Raw genomic sequence first — 24,931 nt, 5'->3', positions numbered from 1 at the left:
GCGTCCATTTCACTATGGATTAGCTGAAGAGTGCACTTGATAAGACAGGAAAGATTGCAGCTGGAAAAACTAAAATCTGTTAATGTATGTTAAAACATTTAAGTGAAGGGAGTCCTGGGAAATTGCTGCTACTGTCAAATGAAGTGTTTAACTGGATTATGCACTTCTTAAATTGAAGAACTATTCAGGTGACGGTTGGAGCAGAGTTATCAAACCAGCACAGGGGAGAAAATGTGACACCTCAGGGGAGTGTAGTAAGTCCAACCATATTTTCATTAATAATATATTTGAGAATATCCTAACTGGTATGGGGAGGTCATTGTTTGCTGATGATGGAGCTCTGTGAAAAAGGGGAAGAAATGTTGAATATATGCTAAGAAAATGCAAGGGGGAATCAATCAAGTTGAAACTTTAGATTCTCAGTGGAAAAAAATTAAGCTGTGTTTTTTACAAGGAAAAAACTGAAAGATTGTGACTTGAAACAGTATGGAAGTTTATTAGAAAGGTTTGAGAGATTTCGTTTCTTGGGTGTACATTTTGATCAGAGGCTAACTTGGAGAGAACAAGAAACAAATATACTGTACTGATAGTGTAATAAAGTAATATACTGTACATTGAGAGCCTTGCTGGGCTGAAGTGGGTTGCTGACTTTGTGCCCTGAGATATATTTACGTAGCTCTAATAAGATCCCGATTAGACTTTGGGAGTATAGTGTACGGGTCAGCTGCAAAATCAGTGCTAGCAAGCCTCATGCTCAGGCTCAATCTCTTAGATAAAGTGTAGGAGCAGTCAGAACCTCACCTGTATGTGCTCTTTAAGTAGAGGCAGGAGAAATGCCTTTGTGTTTGAGGAAGCAACAGCTGGTTGCCCATTACTGAATCAATCTAAATGGACATGGAGATGCTCACCCTACTAAAGCAGTGCTGCTGACGTGTTGGGAGAAGGAGTGCAGAAAGAGAGTTTTGGGTGGAAAGGAAATGAAATAGCTCAAAGTGGGGGGTGTCTGATAAAGAGTTTGGGGAGACTGTGCTGTGGCCTGTTAGACCTGTCTGGCTGTGTGAGAAGCGAGGCGTAGAATGAGAGAGCAGACAGATTAGCAAAGGAGGCAGTTTAAAGAGAAGCTGTTGAGGTTAACATTAAGTTGTCAAAGTCAGAGGGCAGAGGCATAGTGCGGAAAAAGTTATTGGCAGCAGAACTGGGATACGGAGACAAAAGGAAGGCATCTACAGTCAGTACTGAGCAGAGTAAATCGGATAAGAAGCAGTGGAGATGAAAAGGAAAGAGCAAGTAACAATAAGCAGACTAAGGATCGGGCACAGTAATTTGAACGGCACACTACACATTATGGGGAAACACACAATTGGATTGTGTGACTATTGTCAGGAGCAGTAAGACACATACTCATGTCATGTGGTAAATTCGTACAGGAGAGACAAATAATGATGGATTATTTAAAGGGAATAGGACGGGCTGAGAGCAGAGTAAGGAGCATTTTAGAATGTACAGATTCAGTGTTTCCCCTAGGTTTACAGCTTAAGGGGGGGGGACAGACACGGACACAAAAACTAAAAGGAATCATGATGTTAATGTGTTTTTTTTAATGATTTTGAACTGTACATTGGATTTCTGACCGGCGCTGACAGGCTATTTTGTGATGCTCAGACGTCATGTGTTTGTCCAGTTTGTCCCTTCTGTAGGACTGGCAGGGAGACTCTATAAATGGCCGGGTCTGGTTTCCTCTCACAACTGCCTGTTTATGCTGTCTACGTATTCGACAGAACATTCCTAAAACCAGTGGTGTATAAAGTACTTGAAAGCCATACTTGAGTAAAAGTACAGATATCTTACTTGAAAGTGACTCCGGTCAAAGTAGAAGTCACCCGTCAGAAAATGACTTGAGTAAAAGTCTTAGAATTGCTCATATTAAATGTACTTAAGTATCAAAAGTATCTGGTGTTGAAATGTACTTAAGTATCAAAAGCAAAAGTATAGTACCAAAATTAAAAATGCTAAGTGCTTTTTATAGTAGGCCTATACAGACACAAAACAACCCAAAATTGTTCAGTTCAGGATTTATTTCAACTGACTGAAAAATTATAACAACACTATATATATAATGTATCATTTTACAAATTTTGAACCCGAGATGCTGAGGTTAAAATAGTATTGGACAAGTGCATCTGAACTTCTAGCGACAACAAAGAATCAACACAACAGAATAAACAAGTGCCTCTTGATTCTACCTAAGAACACTAATAGACCTGCCACTAATAGACCATATTAACCTTTTGTGTCTATTAGCTGTATTTTGTAACTGCCTGGATGTTTACCTGCCTGTATACCTGCCCACCAGCTTGTCCACGCATCTACATGTAAGCCTGTTTATTTATCATTTGACTATCTTCACTGAATGGGCCTGCGTTTGTGTTTGCATTTGTTTCCAGCAGGGTGGCAATACACCTGTAGGGTATCTTGCCTGTAGGGATGACAAAGTGAAGACACAACCCTGCTTGAAGTTGTACACATTAGCCAGTTTGTACAATACATATATAAAGACTCAACAGCTTCTAAGTTGTGTTGAGTCAGCACAAAGGGCGTCTAAGGATTGGAATTGGCAATATATAGATATATAATATCTTTGCAAAAATTATATTGGCATTATGGTGAGTGGAAAACTGGGCCTGATTACCCAGGGATCCATTTGGCGAGGTCCATTAAGAAACCTGAATTGTGTGCGTGAATATGCAATAGTCCAGGACACAGTGTTTGATTTTGGTTGAGTTGGCTGAAAGTAGTTTTGCGTTTGCTTATATAATTGGTTGTGTTGTTTGTTTTTCCATCTCGACTTGTTTTAAATCTGTTTGTTTTGTTTACGTGGACGTGTAAGACTAAGTAGACACGGCCAACCAATGATAGTCTATTTGCCAACAATTTTTGTTTAAACCAACTACTTCCAATATTTTCTTTAAGAAAAGTTAACCACTTGCTGCTTCGAGCTATGTATTTATGTGTAGATGTTGACACGAAGCAGGAAAGGGTAAACGAATAGGAATCAAAAAAGGAATACCTTCAAAAAATTATGTAAAGTGTACCTAATAAAAGCCCTCAAAAAGCAAATTAATTTGCCTCAATAATAATCCTTACAATTTCAATAGGGCCTCACGTCTGTCAGTGCCTGTCAGTGCTCGGGCCCTAATAATAAAGACTGAACCGAGCTCCTGCAGGAGCGAGAAGGCGAGAGAGATGTGCGCCGTGTGTTAAGGTGCACGTTGCGCCAACCTTCGCTGTTCAAGTAACAAGCCAGTTTTGAGAATGTAAGAAGTAGAAAGTACAGATATTTGTGCTCAAATGTAGCGAGTAAAAGTAAAAAGTCGTCAGGAAAATAAATACTCAAGTAAAAAGTACAGATCTGTGAAAAATCTACTTAAGTACAGTAACAAAGTATTTCTTTGTTACTTCCCACCAATGCCTAAAACCAAAAAGAAATATGAAATAATCCCCTATTCATTCTTTATGAACTGTAATTTATCTATCTTTCTATCTGGCTATCTATTTATTTATGCATGCATGTATATATGTAATGTATGTATTTACTGACTTCCATAAGTAACCTGTATTGCCGGAATCCGGAATTTTTTTTGGATCCGGTACTTATGTTTATCGCTTACACGAAGCCCTGTCACGAAAACACGGAAACGCTGGAGCGGAGTGGTTGAAATCGCTGTAAAGACGTTATGGAGCATGCGTTTAAAGTGAAAGAAGACTAAAGTCGAGATCCTACTAGCAATCTTCCCATAACAACTTCTCTACCACCTGAAATCACTGTTACCACAGCAATCAAACAGGACTAGTTAGAATACAGCACTTCGCCATAACCCTCGTTAAGTTACCGTTTTTAAACTTCCGTCTATAATAAAAATCTTTTCACGTCAGATTTGCCGGTTTTGAACAATGGTCCGATGAAAATAACAATAATCCCATTAGCTCCTCTACCTTCTTTTTTCTCTAAAGTGAGTAAGCTGCTTTCAAACTTTATTTGGAACAACAGGAAGCCAAGACTTAGACTCTCTCTTCTATACTTTCCTTATGATAGGGGAGGGTTACAACTACCAAATTTACAGTGGTACTACTAGTCGGCACAATTGAGTGCCGCAATGTTTTGGTTTTCTAAAGAGGATGCTCAGCCCTGGTTACAAACTGAAATGTTGTCGTCAAAGGGTTTGGATAGCTTTTTATACTCAGCTCCCCTTAAAAAACTAAGAAAAAACACAGATAATCCCTTTGTGAAGAACACCATTGATGTCTGGCATGAAGTGCATAGATATCTTGGAGATCTCCTAGTGTTGTCCTGTTTCTCACCCATCTGGGGGAATGAACATTCTAGCCCGGCTAAGAATGACATGGGTTTTAAAGCATGGTTAAGTAAGGGCATAAGTAAACTACTAGATCTTTATAAGGACAACACTCTAATGTCGTTTGACGAGCTGAAAGCAAAATATGATGTACCACAGAAACACTTCTTTAAGTATCTTCAACTTCGAAGTTTTATTTTTACATGTTTAAAGAATTCAGTGCAACAACCCCCAATGTCCACACTGGAGATATTTTTTTACAAAAACATGTTCCAACAAAGGGCTGGTTACTCAACTATATAACATAATGGTGGAAAACCATAAAGACAACACTGAAAATAAGAGACAGCAGTGGATAGGGGACTTACAAGAGGACATTTCAGTGGAAGATTGGGGTATAATATGTTCAACGGTCCATACTCAAACCATTAACACACGACTGATATTAATACAATATAAGTGGATAATGAGAACATACATCACCCCTGTGAAGTTGAACAAGTTTGATCCTAATATGCCTGATCGATGCTATAGACTGAATATTCATCAAGGTACTTTATACCACTGTTTGTGGGAATGTGAGGAGATTCAAAAATTTCGGAGCTCGGTGTTACAATATATCTCTCAAATTACCTCCTCTCCAGTACCTCTAAATCCTAAGCTATGTATATTAAACATCTATCCGGACAATTGCTCTCTGTCTAATAGAGAAAGAAAAATGGTTGATCTGTGTCTTCTACAGGCCAGGCGCTCAATAGCTCTGACTTGGAGGAATGTTCGTTGCCCCTCTCTAGGCCACTGGTTAAAAAACTTAACGTCGAGTTTGGCTCTGGAGAAGTTAACATATGTAGTTAGGAAGAAAACTTCTCAATTTTACGTTATCTGGGAGATGTTTTTGGACTTTGTTAAGAATGGTGACATTGAAGAGGCATTGGAAATGTGAAGTGACTAATCTGGTGTGAGGAATGTGTGCTGTGCTATGTTTCTTGTTAGTGACTGAAATCTATTTTACATATTCAATTTTGTTTTAATTTAGTTTAAACAAATTAGTTTCGTGGTAATGTTTGTATTTGAATTTATGTTGGAATCATATCTTGGCAATTTCTGTGACTTTTGTAATATTTATTTCCATTTATGCTGCCATATGCTCAGGTTGGGGAAGGGTCTTGTATATTTGTAAATTTGTAAATTGATGTAAATGTATAAAACTATATAAAACCAATAAATATATGTTTAAAAAAAAAAAGATTAAACAGTGATAGAAGGAAGTGACGCAGCGGGGTTAATAATGGTTCAGGCTGAGGTTTCGAGGCAAGGTGCGTTCACGGTTAAATACAACAAGCGGAGAAAGCAGAATCGCGGGCTGACTGGCGCTAAGAAATGCGCGTCCCATGAGAACAGCCAGGCGCCTGCGCGCTGGAGAATTGCGCGGCGCGGCGCTTCGGCGTCCGGTGTAATACTTAAGTTACCAAGATCAGTCTTGTACAACCAGGGGGAGTATTTCCCCTCTGACAGCCAAGCTGGGACAGAACCTGTCATCCGGTGGTGACTGAACAGATTCTTGTCTGGGGCAGGGCGTGCAACACGTGGGCTCTTTTCTGTACTTGGACCTGGAGCAGGAGAGCTCCTCCAGCTGCTACTCGCAGCAGAGTCAGTGTTACAATCATCCACCTGGGAGCGTTTAAAAAACGCGGATATTTTTAACTGCTTCTCAGGTGGTTCATGCGACATGTTTTCAGATGGATGCTATCTGTCCGCTGGTGGGAGGTTGCTCACCTGTGTGTGCGCGCACGTGTCAGTGTGTGCGGGAACGTGTCTGTGTGTGCGCGCATTTGGATGGAACTCCGCCGTGCACGATACAGAGAGCAGAGGAGAACTCTAACCGCGCGACCATGTCGAGACAGAAATGCAAGCTATAGACCTGTTTTATAGGAAATGTAACCTTAAAATGATTTATGTAGAGATCTGGCGCTATATTAAAAAATAAAAAAAATAATTTACTTGACCTTCCGGGGGGGGGGGCGGGAGGTGCCGTTGGGGCGGCGCAGCGCCCCCCTAATAGAATGGTAGGGGAAACACAGACAGATTGTGCACAAGGGAGGAAAGGCATTTTGTATTTTTTAGTATGACTGGACTGGACAAACGGATATAAGCTAACAGCATAATGAAAAAATGGAACCTGAAGATGGCAGTAATGCAATATTCTGGATGCCAACTGCCGTAAACCAACAAAGAAGAAGAAGAAGAAAATGAAGAAGAAGAAGAAGAAGAAGTAGTAGTAGTAAAACACAATGTAAATGAAGTTGTTTCGAGTTGAATATTAATGTCGGGGCCTGCGGACACTTAAGTAACACCACAGTAGCAGTATCTATTTTTCAATTTTTTTCTATTTGGTCTTTATATTCCTTTCAGAACATAGTCCATCGATGAATTGCTTCCATCCTCGTCTGCCTTGAGCCATCCTCTCCAGCTGTTTCCACGTCAGCCCCCTCTTCTTGAATTCCTGCTCTGTGCTCCTTCTCCAGGTGTTTTGGGTCGTCCTCTACCCCGTTTGCCTTGTGGGTTCAATGTCAGTGCCTGTTTTGTTATTGCTGTTGTGTTTCTTCATAGTGTGTGTCCAATCCAGCTCCATTTTCTCCTTAACAGCTGTATATCTACTGTTTCTTGTGTTGTGTATTCCCACAGGTTGATGTTGCTAATTGTGTTTGGCCAGAAGACTCCAAGGATGCGTCTTAGGCAGTGGTTTATGAAGGTTTGCAGTTTGTTTGTGATGTTAGTGGTGGTTCTCCAGGTTTCGGGGCCATAGAGCAGCACGGTTTTAACGTTGGAGTTGAAGATTTGAAGCTTCGTCTTGAGTGAGATTTTTTTACTTTTCCAAATTTTGTTTAAGATGTTGAATGTTGTTCTTGCTTTCCCAATTCTTGTCTATCTATACGTCCTCTGTCCCACCATCAACAGCTATCACACTTCCCAGGTAGGTGAATTTGTCAACATCTTCCAGAGTCTGGACCCCGATGGTTATTGGGTCCATGTTCTTGGTGTTTATCTGCATTACTCTGGTTTTTGGTACATTTATTTTGAGTCCAAGTCCAGCAGTAGCAGTATGGAGGCATGTTATGTTATTTCCGTTGTTTTATTACGTCTGAAGAAGGGCTCACTATTGACCACCCTTTTATTGAATACTGCTCTAACAAAGTTTACCGCTGAGACTCCAGAAGTGTTTTGTGGACTCAAACATTTCACCAAACCCTCCATCGGCATAGGTTTGAGTAGATAATTAGTGAATTTTCCTTTTTGGATGGACTATCCCTTTAATCCTAGTTCAAGAATGAACTCTAAACCCCACCTTGGACAAGAAAGTGCGCTCAGAATTATCACCTTCAACCATTATCCCCAATGTTTAGTATTAACAGCTACTAAATTGATCTTGAGGTGAGACTTTTTTCTTAAAAGCAATTGTGAGACAGTTTTATTTTGACACTGTCTGGCTGGCCAACATTCTAGAGCACCAGAGGCTCATTAATCCAACCTGAAAATGCAAATGCATTATTTTCTCCTGATTGAATAACAGTCACAACAAACTACAATGACCTATAATAACAGTCTTTGAAATAATGTTACCTTGAATGTCAGTATATCCTCTCCATCTATGAAACGGACCATGTCCTTCCAATTGAAAGAGGCTTTTTTCCTGTAGATGTCCAGGGGGCCACAAGGGAGGTCAGCTACTTCATGCTCCATCATCTATGTTAAGTCTGAAGGGTTTGGCATACAGATATATAAATTTACAAATTGTGAATTGTTTGAACAAGTAATTTCACTGTATCAGCAGTTGAACCAGAGTTGGTTCAGACTTTTGCCTGCGGCTCCAAATAATGTTTTACTACTACCACCACTACTGGCCTTATATATATTTATATATATTATATATATTTATATCATTTGCTGATGCCAAGGACATAAGTGAGGTTAGCTTGCACACATTTGCATTTAGGTGTGTACCATTAAATCATCTACACTGAACGTGTCATGATTTGTTATAGCAACCGGACTCATTCAAGGTGTCACAAGCCCCCTTCCCAGATTCCCATCTTTTCTGAACGTAATGCAGCTTGTGTTGCATCTTCTTGGAATAAAAGGCATTAGGCAATCAGAACACTGTATAATAGCATCAAAGCTGGTTAAATATGGGATCATATTGGTCATTAATATTTTGAAATTGGGAAATAATGTCCATCTCTGGGTAAGTGTAGTTGTGGAAATATGTTTTGGTGAAACGGTTTTGTGTAAACACATTTAATTTCTACATACATTGAAAAAGGTTTCGTACACTACCGTGCCAATAAGCGTCAGTGGGATATGCAAAGGTAGGAAATTTATTTATCTGTCTCTCACTCTGTTGAAAATATTACTGCATAACTTTGAATTACACAATACTTCTACTGACACAGAAAAAGTCTACACACTCTCTGTTGACAAGTATTGAAACGCTGTAAAGCCTTATCTATCAAAACTGAACAAGTAGACATATTATTTAAGTAACCTTTGTGCTTCAACTGCTCTCGATAACAGAGCAAAGGTCATGGCTTGCAGTGCGACGCCTACTGCTTCGATCGGCTCACGTCAGTTACAAACCAAACAGCTGTTTCTGATCCACTGATGGTGATTAATATTGAACTATTACATTATACCTTGTCCCACTATCACCACTATAACCCTAACCCTAAACCACGCTGCTGTCGAGTGAGATGAGAAAAGAGGCGTCATTAACGTGCGCTTTAAAGCTTATTCTCCTTTCACTTTTGTCAGGAAAAAGCTAATAACTTCATTAACAGCTGACCTGGGTCGTTCAGTCTTACCTTAAACGTCAACTTTTTCTGGTAAAGTGGTTGTTTCTTCTTCTCCAGTTGTCAATTTGACCAGCGTACCGCTCTGTTTACAACTTACAAGACACGTCTCTGTTCTGATATCAACGATATTACTTCCGGTTCACGCCCTTCATGACAAGAGTCATGTCTACACCACAGTCTATGGTCTTAACACGTCAAATTAATTAAAGCCTCCCTCCCTGATTAGCTCCTACAGTGAAAAATTATGTAAGTTATATATATATTTTACGAACACTAATAATTAATTAGTCTGTATAGCAGCTATGGAGTTAAGACTATACATTGTTATGGAGTGCTTTTATGCTGAAAGCACAAAGTCGCTCTTGTGACATCTGGATATGTAACCATAGAATAACAACGCATGTGAAAAAGTTAAGTCTTGGCCATAAGTTATTTTTATGGTAACGAGAGGAAAAAAAAAAGCAAAGCTGAATCATGGTGCCTCGCAGGTACTCCAACCTGTGTAGAAAGATCAGTTTATGTATATAATATATTGTGATGTCATGAGAGGGCGTGTCATCGACGGGAGAAACAGTCCTCCTCGCCCCAGTGGGAGAGGAGGACAGAAACAGACAGAGAGAGGAGCTCAACTGAAGAAGACGGGTGTTGATTTTGTTTAGCGACTGTCTGCTGAATTTAAGTTAACCTTTTACTGAAAAAACCTGAATATATAATTTTGAGTTAGAAACCACCGTGTGTTGTCTTCCTTTGTGCGCCCACGCCTCCCAAGCCGATCCCAAACCTCTCAAGACATCACAATTTATACAAAATAAATACAGAAAATCTGTTTAATTTCCCTTTTATTATTACACTTTCCATTTTAGTTTAAAATAAATTGAACAAACATTTATGGTGGGAAATAGGAAAATATTCCTTAACATATAAATAAAGCAAGGCAAATGTGTGAAAATAGTAAAAGAAAAACAATTACAATAAAAAGATTCAACAGAAGTAATAATAATAATAACCATAATTATGTCCATATACACCTACAGGTGTGTATACCTTTGGTACTGTATGAAGCTTCCAGAGGGACAAGTACAGCAGCAGGGGATGACAAGACAGTTTCCCTGGACTTAAGGGCCATGTCGCCAATAAATAGCAAGATGATATGATGCGGTCAACGGTGTTGTAATCCCTAGGCTCTCTAATATGGTCAAACACTATAACCTCATCCTTGTACTACCTGTGAATATGTAAACCATTTCTAAGCAGTATTGGAAGAAGTGCATTGGTAAACTCACACAGTTTTCAGGGAGTATCATAGGACACAAACAGCTGTATACTCATGTATACATGCAGTGTATTAAGCTCCTTCCTCTCCCCTGAGTATAATGGAGGTGAGTGAACTCCAACAGCTCTACTATAGGCACTTAAGGCATAAAAGCTGGGTTGGGCCGTAAGCAGAACTTATAGAGTCCCGGGCCAAACTGCAAGCAGGAGCGGAGTATGGACAAAGCCTGGAAGTCCCTCACTCACTTTGTTGTAGTCAAGAGCTGTATCTGTATCGATCGGAATTTAGAGGAAAAGCACTGCAGACATAGTGAAGGCAACAGAAAGGCATAGGATAATCTGAGTATAAAAAGAAAAAGAAAAGTGAGGTTCTACAACAACAACAAAATCTACACCGAAGAATTCACAAGGAAGAAACAGGGCTGGTGGGAACTGCTTTAGGAGTTAAACATTAAACGCAGGGTGAACATTCAAAGAAGAGGGCAGTTTAGTTTAACCACACATGGATTAATAATGCGTTCTGTCATGGATAGTTTGCCTGTTTTTATTGGGTCTAGTGTGTGCATCTTGACTTCTGGCGTATCTTACTACTGGACTACTTGGATTCAGGCAAAGTATATTCTTTATTAAGCTTCTCTGCTAGATTACTATTGTATCTGCTGTTTTAGGTTAACTAGATCGATTGTTTGAACTGTTTGGCCTTACCTTGAATTGTATGATATAGGAGCCTGTTTGTTTATTGCTTTTGTTTACTGTTTATAGTTTCACTCAAGTGATTGAGAGTTAAAAATGAACCAGCTTAAGTTTAAGTGCTTGATTTGTTATTCCAATTCTGTTAAAGACTAAGTTCTATTTTGCTTTCTAACTTTTGAGGTAAATAGACTTGGTCCAGAAACAGTCTGTGGCAAATTAGGAGTTTTGGGGAAACTCACTGATTAAAGTGACAAGTTCCTCTTGTTGTTGAATTGGCCCATTACTGGCCCATTAGCACCAGGTGCCTGATTGCCTCCTGAGCAGGGGGAGTGGTCAGCACAGCTGTAGCCACTCATCGTCAACTCTGGTTTAAAACCAGGAAGTGTTTTAAGCGTCATCTTTAGCGTCTGTGAAAGACTCATCGTATGAAGACTCGGAGGTTAAAGACAAAGGAGTCTTTCGTTGGATTCTTTCGGGGGAGGCTGAGTACTCTTTCCTTTTTATTTTTGAATATGTGTAGACTTTCCGTGCGCATTACTACTCGTAGATACTATAGTCCTTGCACTTGTTCACACCAACACTGTAACCTTTCCTCTCTTATCTATCCCACCCGTTACACACATACTCAACACCTTGTCACCAGGGGCCTATGGAACTGCCAGTCAGCTACCCGCAAGGCAGACTTCATCTCTGGCTTTGCTACACAGCAATCGCTGGACTTCATTGCTCTCACTGAGACCTGGATCACACCGGACAACACATCCACCCCAGCTGCTCTCTCCTCTGCCTTCTCTTTCACCCACACACCCAGACCCACTGGTAGGGGTGGGGGTACAGGTTTACTCATCTCCCGCAAATGGAGTTTCTCTCTCTACCCGCTTCCACTTTTTACCCCAACGTCTTTTGGATTTCATGCTGTGACAGTTACTCATCCGGTACAATTAACTATCGTTGTTCTCTACCGTCCACCAGGTTCTCTGGGAGATATTCTGGACGAATTAGACTTCCTCCTGTCAAACTTCCCAGAAAATGGCCCTGCACTTATCCTTCTGGGTGACTTTAACATCCACACAGACAAGTCAACTGACCTATTACTTTTAAAGTCTTCTTTTGCTCTCTCACTCAGTCCTTCCCCTCCTACTCACAAAGCGGGTAACCACCTTGACTTTATTTTCACCAGAAACTGTTCAACATCTAACCTCACTGTAACCCCACTTCATGTCTCCGACCACTTCTTTACAGGGATTAAAGCAAAAAAAAATCATCTGACTGAAAAAAATTATCCTGTTGCACACCTCCAGCATCTGAAGGAATCTGCTGCTGATGGGGCGGATCAGGCTCTTGTTCTTCATGTGTAGAAGAGATTGAAACTCTCCAAACAGCTCCTTCTGCTTTGGAAACTTTTCAATGTCATAATACACATCCGTACAGACTTCTTCAACACAACTCTTGAATGGATTCAAAAGGGCCTTGGCAGAATTTGACACCATATGCACCGTGTCTCCACTGATGTCAAGGAGTGCATTGTTTTCTTTCCTGATCTGGGTCTCCACTCCAGATCGCTTTCCTCTCATGACGCTGCAGTTGTCAAGCAAAACAGACATGACCTGATCCCAGTTCAAATTGTATGAGTGGAGGATTTCTTCGATTGCATTTTTGAGGGTTGAGGCATCTGCAATGTTGACTTTCCTTGATCCAAAATGCTGGGTCACAACTTTACCCAAATCCTCATCAAAGAACCGTACAAGCACATTTAAAATCTTGTCCATATTAACATCAGCAACATCAGTTGCCTCATCTGCATTCAAAGAGAACATCTTTGTTTGTAGCTTCATGGACAACTCTGTTTTGCAATAGGCTGCAATGCCATGTGTGCACAAGTAGGAGGCGTGTGCGTTGCACAATGACAGCCTGGAGAGTGCGCTCTGGTCTTCTGCAACTGATCGAATCAGGTTGACAAGGGGCTGTGATATGGTCAGGGACAGGTCATGCTCTGCTATGAAAGAGCAAATTCGCACTTTCTGCGTGCAGACACGATCAGCCATGGAGGGACCTACTTCTGTTGTGGTGACTGCAGCACCAGGCAATGATGATGTGTGCCGAAGAGCTCTAACATTAGCCTTATGGCTAGCTTCAGACTGATGGCGTGAAAGGACTTTCTTGCCATTGCTCCCATACACTTTTTTTTATGGCACACCACACAAAAGCAAACTCCTGGCATTTTAATTTTTTGCACCAAGAGCTAAATGGCTTGCCATTATCACCTACTTCGCATAGCCAAGCCCATCTCCACTTATTTTTTACCGTTTTATCGATTTCCGACACATCAGTGCCTTCCTTCAGTAGAAGCGCGTCCATGCTGCCAAAACCGAAAGCAAAGTGACTGCTGCTTTGATAGCAGTGGCGGCCTTTCCTACAGGCGGTATAGGCGGTCGCCTAGAGCGCCATCTAGAGGGGGAGCGCCAAATAATGCGCCCCCCAAAAAAGCAACACAATTATGATTTTTTATTTTTTTCCCGGGCGCATATTTTGGCGCCCCTTCTATATCTCCAACCAATATTTTGACATTAAAAAATAAATCTAACAGTAAGGTAAAATGAGCCACGAAAACGGAGGGGTGTGTTCTTCATTGGTGTTGTCGGAACATGCGGCGTGCATGAGTAGACGGGCCGGATTACTGAACTCATCAATTTGCTCTCCTTAACGTTGTGAAGACAGGTGTAAGTATGAAAATGTTTGGATGTGCTCCAAAATCCAGGCCGAGTATAATTTTAAATAGTTCATATGTTTAAAAGTAGGCTAAACCAAATTGTATTAAGCAATATTTGCTATATTATTTTGGCCAACACACATGTTGCGTAAATGTTCGTTAAAGACTGCATGAAAGTTGCAGTTATCTGATTTGCGTTGGTTCACACATTCCAACAAATATGCCTAGATAGAGGCTCATAATGCACTGACAGTAACAACATGGATAACTTCGATTTTTACTTGCTTCTTGATTTTCATTGCACAGAATACAAAACGAGAGAGAAGGATGAATGGCTTTCGGATCAGTCCGCGCAATTGCGTTTTTGTAAATATAGCCTATAGGCATATAAACATCGGTTCGTCTTTCTTTCTTTAATTGTAAGCCTTTTCTCACGCTTCTGCTCCTTTTTCAATAATTCTCTACATCGTGTAGGTCCAGGCCAAACGAAAAGGAGAGCATTTTAAGACGTCTGTTGATTTAGAACTTTTTATTTAATTATTTCTGTATCTGCCGACGATGATTGATACACCGGTGGCCATGATTGATCAGAGCGAAACACAAGATGGTCTATCTGTTCCAACAGTCATTTTTTGCCACAACTCAACTTAATCCGAAACACTAGCTAAATTGCCAAACACAAGAAAACCAAGCACAACGCATGGGGATTTATTTCCAATGCTCTGCCAACGCATGGATTTTTTTTTTAAAATGCCGCGTCAACTTATCCATTCAAACATGAGAAAGATGCAAGGCATGGTTCACAAACAAAAGGTTAAAAAAATCACAGCTGATTGGTGAAGTTATTGCAAATCATATCAGTGTTACACCCCCCCCCCCCCTATATTTTTTTCTCTTCGGATCTGCATCGATCTCATTTTTAGCCTTATGCGAGCGGAGTTGACGGAAATCCGTCATAGCGACGGAAAACTTTAATCCATGTTCTTTATCTCTTACACTCTCCCACTATCTCAAACTGACAACCCTACCACATCAACAGACTCTGTACCTGCCCGTCGCAACATTCGTTCCCCCTCTCCTGCCTTGCTAGCCTCCTCTGATTTATCAGCCCTCCCTTCCACTGACTCCTTCTCACTCATGCATCCTAACTCTGCCACAGACATTCTCCTTTCTACTCTGCCCTCCTCTCTTGATTCGCTGCTCGTGGTTGGTTACCGTGGATTGTATCCCATCTAACTTTGCGTCGATGGCCGTCAGCTTGGTTTCAAATCGTGCGGCGAGTGAGTCCGGTTTGGTTAGCAGGTCCGCTCTCAGCTCCGCTAGCATGTTTGCTAACGTAGCATTGTCGATAGCATTGTCCGGTGGGGCAGCTTGTTCTAACTTCTTCGACGGCTTGCTTGGTCTGGACGACATGTTGTTGGGCAAAAAATTTGTTTGGCTGCCGTTTGGTGTCAAGTTGTTACTGAGTTGGGATCATTTATATTGACTTATGGTCAGAACGGAGACTGTGTGGCAGGAGCCTGGAGAAACACGACTACTCCATTCTACTCACCAACCGGAAGTCTCCAATCCTCATTTTCTAACCCCAAAAAACTCTTCTCCATCTTTTCCAACCTCCTTGACCCCCCCAGTCCCCCTCCTCCTTCCTCCCTTCTACCATGCCAGTTTGTCAACTACTTTACACAAAAGATAGATGACATACGCTCTTCATTTTCTGAACCTCCTTCTATATCTTAATTTCCATAATCTTCATCTTCATCTTCGTCCCCTTCACTCTCCTCTTTCACCCCTCTGTCTCCCAATCAAGTTCTTACCTTGGCAACCTCTGCCCGCCCGACGACCTGCCCCCTTGAACCCATCCCCTCTCACATTCTCCAGTCTATCGCTCCTGACCTTCTTCCTTTTCTCACCCATCTTATCAACACTTCCCTATCTACTGGCTGTTTCCCTAATTCTCTGAAGGAGGCAAGAGTAAATCCTCTCCTGAAGAAACCCACCCTTGACCCGTCTGCATTAAATAACTACAGACCTGTCTCTCTTCTTCCCTTTGTTTCCAAAGCTCTTGAGCGCGCTATCTTTAATCAACTCTCCTCCTATCTTAACCACAATAACCTTCTGGACCCTCACCAGTCTGGTTTCAAGGCAGGTCACTCAACTGAGACTGCCCTCCTTGCTGTCTCTGAGCAACTGCACACTGCTAGAGCAGCCTCTCTCTCCTCTGTCCTTATCCTTCTAGACCTCTCTGCTGCATTTGACACAGTGAACCACCAGATCCTTATTTCCTGCCTCCAGGACCTGGGTGTCTCAGGCTCTGCTCTCTCCCTGCTCTCATCTTACCTCAACGACCGCACTTATCGGGTAATTTGGAGAGGATCTGTGTCTGAACCTCGTCCTCTCACTACTGGGGTCCCTCAAGGTTCTGTCCTGGGTCCTCTCCTCTTCTCTCTGTACACCAACTCTCTCGGCTCTGTCATTCACTCGCATGGCTTTTCCTACCATAGCTATGCTGATGACACCCAACTAATCCTCTCTTTTCCCCGATCTGAAACACAGGTATCAGCACAATCTCTGCCTGTCTGACTGACATCTCTCAGTGGATGACCGCACACCACCTGAAAATTAACCTTGACAAGACTGAACTACTCTTCCTTCCAGGGAAAGACTCTCCCACCCACGACCTGACTATTAACGTTGAGAACTCAGTGTTAACCCCCACTCAGACCGCTAGGAACCTGGGTGTGACACTCGACAGCCAACTCTCCCTGACTGCCAACATTACTGCAACAACACGTTCCTGTAGATTCATGCTGTACAACATCCGGAGAATATCACCTTCTCACTCAGAAGGCGGTGCAGGTTCTGGTCCAGGCCCTGGTCATCTCACGCCTAGACTACTGTAACTCCCTCCTGGCAGGTCTACACGCTAGTGCCATCCGACATTTGCAGCTCATCCAGAATGCAGCAGCTCGACTAGTTTTTAACCAACCCAAGTTTTCTCACACTACTCCGCTCCTCCGCTCCCTTCACTGGTTACCAGTGGCTGCCCTCATCCGCTTCAAAACATTGGTACTTGCGTACCGTGCTGTGAAAGGATCCGGTCCAGTCTACATCCAGGACATGGTCAAACTTTACACCCCAGCCCGCTCACTGTGCTCTGCTTCGGCCAATCGGCTCGTTGCTCCTTCACTGTGAACTAAACACTCATCAAAATCACGACTGTTTGCTGTTCTGGCTCCTAAATGGTGGAATGAGCTCCCAATCGACATCCGGACATCAGAAAGTTTACACATCTTCCGCCCTATTAAAAACACACCTCTTCAGACTATACTTTGAATAAAAAAATTAAAATAAAAAAACAAAAAAAAACACACTAACAATTTTTTAAACTAACAATTTAGTAGCACTTAAATGGCACTTATAGCATTTTGTGGTTTTGCTTTATTTTTGAAGAACTTGTACTTTCTTGATTCTTGTTGTTCTTGATATGTACCCTCGGGGTTGAATGCACTTATTGTAAGTCGCTTTGGATAAAAAGCGTCAGCTAAATGAAATGTAATGTAATGTCATATCGTCCAATGTACCTAGATGTCAGTTTCCAAGATTCAGTTGAAGTGGGAGGTCACAGGAGGATAGCCAGACCCTTTGGCCGGGCTGGTAATCTTGGGCTGCAGTGCGTGGTGGTCTGCCAATCTCTGGTTCCGAACAGAAGTGGGGTGAGAGCTTACTGGGCTTCATGCCAGTCTCTGCAGTCACACCGGAGAGGCCCCTTGTACAGAGGGGACAGCCATGTCTGTTTCCTAAGAAGATCCAAATTAGAAAAATGGTGGCTGGGGTGCTTTCTAACCTGTGTGCTAAAAAACGAGTCTGGATACAATTAAAAGCAGAACTAAAATCAATAATAGGTAGTCATTTTTTTTGATTTTGCCCCCCTCTAAGTTTGAAACAGTCATATTTAGTAAAGTGCTAAGTACACAGTCAACACCCCTGGATGACCTGTATGCAAACTGGAGAAGATCCAACACTGCTTGAATTTAATTCATTTGTACCTCCTTCACAATTGTACTATAGATTTGTTGTATTCTGAGTATGAGAAAAGAGTCCCCTCACTGAATTAGATATTGATGCGGTACAAATAGAATACACACTAATCTCAGCCCTTTTTGACATCCTCCTATACAGGCTCCCAGAGCTTGGAATGTCTCCATCAGAGACCTCTTACTGAAACACATGTCTGGGAAATGACTAGGGATGGGTATCGTTTGGTTTTTATCCGATACCGGTTCCTAACCGATACTTTTAAAACGATACCGGTGCCTAAACGGTGCCTGAACCGATACTTTTTTCAAAAAAGTGCACAAAACGATGCTTGACCAAGAAAGGCTTTTTTTATTGCCAAATATATTAACTGTTTAAAGTAGATTATAAATATAAATAAATACAAAACCCTTTTTAACTTAAAACTATGAATAACATACGAACTGTTAACAAAAGTTTACACTATACTTAAATAAATAAAAATAAATACAAAACACACACACTCTGACTCGTGACTCTGACTCCGGTGCCCGAGCCAAATGAAGACTGAGGGTCGCTTTTCCATCACTCAGAGACCCCCGTGTCTCCGCGGCTGGGGCTGTCGCAGGCAGGCTTCGGCCCCCCGCCTTCGTCCCCCTAAAATGCGGACGCTTTTATGAAACATTTCTCGGCGTGGTCTTCGTTCCTCCCGCCCCGAGCCTTTCCAAGCCGTCCCGGAGCCGGTCGCGGCGCACCGCCAAGGAGGAAATGCGCCCGGCGGAGGGGAGAGGTCCCGCGAGGAGATCCTCCCCCCCCACCACCTGCACGGAAGCCCTGACGCACGCGGGGCGCGGGCAGCGCGGAGACAAGAGTCTGTCCACCGGCAGCCGCGGCCGACATCCGTGAAGGAAGGAGCGGAAGTGTGAGGAGGCGGGACGAGCGGAGACCTCAGGCTTTGATTGGCTCAGGTACCGAAATGAGGCACCGAAATCTCCGTTGCATTTCGGTCCGGGTAGGTATCGGTTGTATTGGAACCGGTTCCATATTGGAACCGGTTCTCGGTACCCAACCCTAGAAATGACATGTTAGAATTTTGCACGGTGTTTCCCCCCACCCTGTCTCGGTTTCATGCACAGGTGAAGGACAACCTCCCAATGCCAGCTGAAACCAGGTGACTTCTTTGTGGTGCAAGATCTACACAGAAAACACTGGAAGTCCAAAAGTTGGAACGGAATGTTTCAGATGCTCCTGACTGTGCACACTGCCATCTAAACCGCTGAAAGAGTGACCTGGGCTCATGTCAGAATCAGAATCAGAAAGGATTTATTGCCAAGTAGGTTTACACCTACCTGGAATTGTCTTTGGTGAAAAGGTGCATACATTTAACATAAAGCATAAAAACACAATAAGTACTTCCCATAAGAAAGAAATAACTGTATATAAACCAAATATATATACAAGACATAAAATGCAAAAACAGATATATACAAGATATAAAAAGTTAAATAAAAAGTAAAATGCAAAGCAGGAGAGAAATGGGGATGTGCAATATGCAATATACTGTTATGTTATGTGTGTTAATGTAACACAGAATTAACACGTGGGTGCGGGATAAAAGTCCAAGTCAGGTGGGGGTCCCGGGCCTTGTTGATAAGGCCAACTGCAGCAGGGAAGAAGCTGGTCTTGTGGCGGTCGGTTTTAGTCCTGATGGCCCGCAGCCTCCTGCCGGAGGGAAGAACCTCCAAGAGTTTGTGACCCGGGTGAGAGCGATCGGCCACAATCTTGCCTGCACGCCTCAGAGTCCTCGAGGCAAACAGGTCCAGGAGAGATGGCAGATTGCAGCCAATCACCTTCTCAGCAGAGCGGATGATACGCTGCAGCCTGCCTTTGTCGTTTGCGGTGGCAGCAGCGAACCAGATTAAGATGGAGGAGGTGAGGATGGACTCGATGATGCAGGTGTAGAAGTGCACCATCATTGTCTTTGGCAGGTTGAACTTCTTCAACTGCCGCAGGAAGTAAATCCTCTGTTGGGCCTTTTTGGTGAGGGAGCTGATGTTTAGCTCCCACTTGAGGTCTTGGGAGATGATGGTGCCCAGGAAGCGGAAGGACTCCGCAGTGACGACTGGGGCGTCTCTCAGGATGATGGGGGTGGGTGGGGCTGGGTTCTTTCTGAAGTCTACAACCATCTCCACTGTTTTCAGAGCATTGAGCTCCAGGTTGTTCTGATCACACCATGTCACCAGATGATCAATCTCCCACCTGTAGGCGGACTCATCCCCACCAGAGATGAGTCCAATGAGGGTGGTGTCGTCCGCGAACTTTAGGAGTTTGACGGACTGGTGACTGGAGGTGCAGCTGTTGGTGTACAGGGAGAATAGTAGAGGGGAAAGAACACAGCCTTGAAGGGAACCGATGCTTATAGTCCTGGAGTCAGAAAACGTGCTTCCCGAGCCTCACGTGTTGCCTCCTGTCAGACAGGAAGTCTGTAATCCACCTGCAGGTGGAGTCAGGCACACTCAGCAGGGAGAGCTTGTCCTGTAGCAGGTCCGGGATGATTGTGTTGAAGGCAGAGCTGAAGTCCACAAACAGGATCCTGGCGTAGGTTCCTGAGGAGTCCAGGTGCTGGAGGATGAAGTGGAGGGCTATGTTTACTGCACCGTCTACAGACCTGTTGGCTCTGTAGGCAAACTGCAGGGGGTCCAGGAGAGGGTCAGTCACTGCGGTTACATGTGTCCGATTGAAACCCGGTTTCTGGCGTTGTCGGGTTTCAATCGAAGATCCATTTCATGTATCTCCACAAATCTAGATTTCTTGTGTCCGACTGAAGTCGGATAACCACCCCCAGATAAGTAGATCAGATTTGGCTGTATATCGGACAACGCGCGCATGTAACTCTGGAAGCTAGACAACAACTGGAGATGACGTCTTTGCGCATGCTTGAGATCCTGCCCCCCCCCCCCCCCCCCCCTCCCTGGCCGTGACCCGGAAGTCGACAGGTAGATAAAATAGCGCTGCCCGGTGCCGGCCGGCACAAACAAACAAACAAGAATATAGAGAACACCGCAAGATCCAACACCAGAGTAAACATGCACAACATCATGTAGAGGGACGTAGCTTCACCTTGCTCTCCGTTCGTCATCTTTCTCGCATGTGTTAGGAATTTCAAACTTTTAACTATAGGTTGTGTCTGAAAGAACTCTTAACAATAAAGATAGAAGTAGTTTTAGCTTTATATTAGGCATTCATACAAATGATTTTAATAATAACCTTTCCTTCCTAGGGTTTAATCTACAAATTAAGAATTAATGTTTCACTAGTTCTCATTTCTATTAAAGCGTTATTCCCTCAGATTCATTAAACTCACATAGAGTTCCAAGAGCTGTCTGATTTGTCTCGAGGTTGGAGTCACAACGATGGTCAGTCTCACAGCTGTCCTGATAGGAGAGTCCAAGAGAGTTTGTTATGGCTCATATGCAGCAGCCAAGATGGCAGGAGCAAGGCATTTTCTACTCAAGGCTAAATTACGAGACAACATCAGACTGTCAGGGTAGATAGAGTTGCCCTAGCAACTGGCAGAGTAGCGTAGGAGCATGACGGAGAGCTGCTGCTATGTCACTTCCTGGATTCGGTGACAAGAGGCGTGAGACTGCAGCTGGACCAATAAGGGAGATCCAAAGTGATTTGCGGTGACTCCCCTCCAAATATTCATAACCAATCACATCAAATCTACTGTTATAATTATACACGACCCCTGCTGTTCGGGGCCATTATTATCATCCTACTGCTAACTTAATTAGCATGGGCTGTGATAATTGTCCATAGCTATGAATAACTCTTCATTGTATCTTTAAATAAAAAATTTGATTGAACCAAAATCTTGGATCGGCTTCTCTCATATTATAGGATAAACCAACACGCCTTAACAGAAGCCAGCCAGCTGCAGCGCGGAGTCCGGTACAGATCTACACAGCCACATCTCCGTGAAGCACAAAACGGAAGATGAAGAAAAGTCTCTGTTCTTACTAACTAGTAGCTGGAGTTCATCCAGCTTGTTGCACAGTGAGCGCATGTTAGAGAGGAATATTCCAGGAAGTGGTGTTCGAGGACCCCGCCGGCGAAGATGCACAAGCGCGCCGGCTCTTTTTCCTCTCCTCCGCCACTTCACCGTGTGAACAAAGGTGAGCGCACCAGAATGTCCAAAATCTCGATGGATGAGGCAATAAAAGTCGGAAAAAGATTATCCGGAGTTGTGTCCCTGATGTTCATGAGCATCTCTCTGGTGAAAGAGCACCCGGTTTTAAGGCAGAAAACTGAATTTACTAACAAAACAAGACAAAAAATCGCTCACCAAATCACCGAGGCAGCCGTCCGCGGCGCCATCTTGATGTCAGCCACTGCAGAAAGGTTCCAACTCCATCTGCTGACCAACAAAGGTGAATGTCGAAGAGAAATGCTCTACTCCACATATCCAATTTCAAAAGACAACTGAGGTGTACTGTTAAAAAAACAGCGTGATCTTTTATCCTTTAAGATAAGTAGAGCCAAACTCAGTTTTGCTCAATTAAGAATTTATTTAGGAAAGCAATGAACAGGTTACGGCAAAAACAATGGGCTTCCAGTACATTAGGTGTATCAGAGCGCCTCGAACATCCGGCGCTTGTCCATTTTATACAGTAGATCTTCGTCCCTCCTCCTCGGAAGTGCGCACGCGTAGGCCATCCTCCTGGCATTTGGATGACGCTATAGTTGCTAGGCAAACTGTTTACTTCAAGAACGTCCTTCAACCACAGATGCAATATGGGCCAAAGGTGTTTACAATTTGAGAAAAGATTATTATGCTTTCAGCTATTTCAAAACAAACCTGAATGTGTAAACAATCGCAGCAACTTAACCAAAGCAAAATACAGAATTAAGTCAACAAAGTCACTCTGTCTGACCTCCACGACTTTATCAGACAGCTTCTGGAACTCTGTGTGAGTTTAATGAATCTAATGAAATTATGCTTTAATACAGAAGTTAGAAATGAGATCAAGTTAACATTCATTCTTAATTTGTAGATTAACCCCTAGGAAGGAAAAGGTTATTATTAAATAATTTGTATGAAGGCCTTATATCTAACTAAAACTATTCCTAGCTTTATTGCTTAAGCGTTCTTTCAGCCACAACCTTTAGTTAAAAGTTTGAAATTCCTTACAGTACGCCTGACTCCACCTCTAACCTACAGCTGTAAGAAGCGCACTAACAGACAGCTACTGTCACCACCACAGGATCAATGGTGGAACGCAGACCTGGCATCCCTGCCGTCATCCAGGGCTGTGTGGCCTAAGAGGGTCAACATGTTGTTTGCTTTTAATTTCCTATATTATACATGTTAGAGACACCTCCAAGGTATGATTATAATTCAAACTTTACAAACAACACTCTCCCCATCTCACAACACTCTCCTAACAGATCTCGGGAAATACCATCAACAGATTCACCTCTCTTCGACTCCATACTCACACAACAATATTTTAACATTAAAATTTACATTAAAACAGCAAAACGCTTTAATATCACCATGTTAATGATGTCCTAGATTGAATCTTTGTGAATTGAATCTGCGTTTGATGGCCATTATGGTGTATATTTGTATATACTTTAGTGATCATTGTATGATCAAAAGTGAGGAGTGTAATGAAAAATTATATAATCATACTATACTATGTACTCTCTGCTAATGCATGCATAAGTAACCACACTATCATCTGTGCTGATGCATATCATGTGTGACAAGATGACTGTACCATGTGTGATCTGACAAGTCAGATTTATCATTACCTTTATTTACTAGATTTACTAGGTACAGGTCTCTGAGACTTCCAGACGTCAGAGCCACGGGGAATCATTGTACTGTCTCTTCCAATCTTATCTTACCTTGTAGTGAGTGGTCAAGAACTTTAGGCCTCTGCAGCATTTTTTCCTGACAAGAACCAGGAAAAGAGACCACATTTCTCCTGTATTAGCTTTACTTCACTGGCTTCCGGTTGAATCTTGAATAGAATTTAAAATTCTCCCCCTTAATAATATAGCACTTTTTTTTACCTTAAAGAGCTGATGGTACCTTATCAACCCACTGGAGCACTGCGCTCCCAGAATTCAGGCTTGTCATCCCTAAATAGGGTTGCAAAATTCCGGGAATATATGGGAATTAACGGGAATTAACGGGAATATACGGGAATATACGGGAATTAACGGGAATAAACTGGAAATGTTGTGGGTAATTTATACCAACTTTATTTACCTTGTCATATACAGACATAAATATGAACATTTTGTTTTGTCATAGGCTGATTTGAGCCCTGAGGAAACTTTGGGCATTTGACTATACGCTTCTGCATCGTTGTGTCATTCTTAACATAGGTCTTTGCACAGTATTTGCAAATGTACACAGCCTTTCCTTCTACATTGGATGGGTGAAATGTCTCCACACATGAGATAGCGAATGTGGCATTTTTCTGTAGAATAAGATGAGAAAAAAGTTTGTAAAAAAACACTTATGCAATGCCAGAGATATAAATAGTTAGCCAAACAATTGGAATCCTCTGTAAAAATATTTTACAATTGATGGATAAATGAATGGAAATAGGCTGGATGAACAATCCTCAATCAGCACGCAAATATATTTTCCCCAGTAATATCATCGAAACTTACCTGACTAGTCCTGAACACTACAGCAGGCCTCAATAGCCCTGTTGTAGTGTGCTGCATTCCATACATCTTTAAAATAGAATTTTGAATGATGTTTTTTTGCTCAGCGTTTAATTAGCGTTTTTTTTTTCAAAATTCCCGAGTTTAACTTCCCATGGAAAGTTATGGATATGGAATCATCTCCCACTTTTCGGGAGGCAGACACCATCTGTATGTTTAAGAGTAGGCTTAAAAGCTTCCTTTAAGATAAAGCTTATAGTTAGAGCCGGTCCAGGCTTGTCTTAGACCTGCTCTAAATTATGTTGCTATAGGTCTAGAATGTCGGGGGGACACATGACCCCCGGAGCTTC

The 24,931-nt window shown here is 42.4% G+C and overlaps 1 protein-coding gene across 1 annotated transcript in view; it reads right to left on the bottom strand.

The window, feature by feature from the left end:
- Positions 1–9,343, bottom strand: part of acox3 (acyl-CoA oxidase 3, pristanoyl) — a 35,766-nt gene extending 26,423 nt beyond the window's left edge. Inside the window, exons 1-2 of the mRNA XM_061066301.1 lie at positions 9,212–9,343; positions 7,974–8,107 (exon numbers count right to left, since the gene is read on the bottom strand). Coding sequence (XP_060922284.1) covers positions 7,974–8,096 — 123 coding nt within the window. The 5' untranslated portion in view covers positions 8,097–8,107; positions 9,212–9,343. The remainder of the gene's footprint in view (positions 1–7,973; positions 8,108–9,211) is intronic.
- Positions 9,344–24,931: the final 15,588 nt, after the last annotated feature.

This window comes from Limanda limanda, chromosome 22 (assembly GCF_963576545.1).
Source record: "Limanda limanda chromosome 22, fLimLim1.1, whole genome shotgun sequence".
Lineage (NCBI taxonomy): Eukaryota > Metazoa > Chordata > Actinopteri > Pleuronectiformes > Pleuronectidae > Limanda > Limanda limanda.
This window is presented reverse-complemented; position numbering and strand designations above follow the sequence as displayed.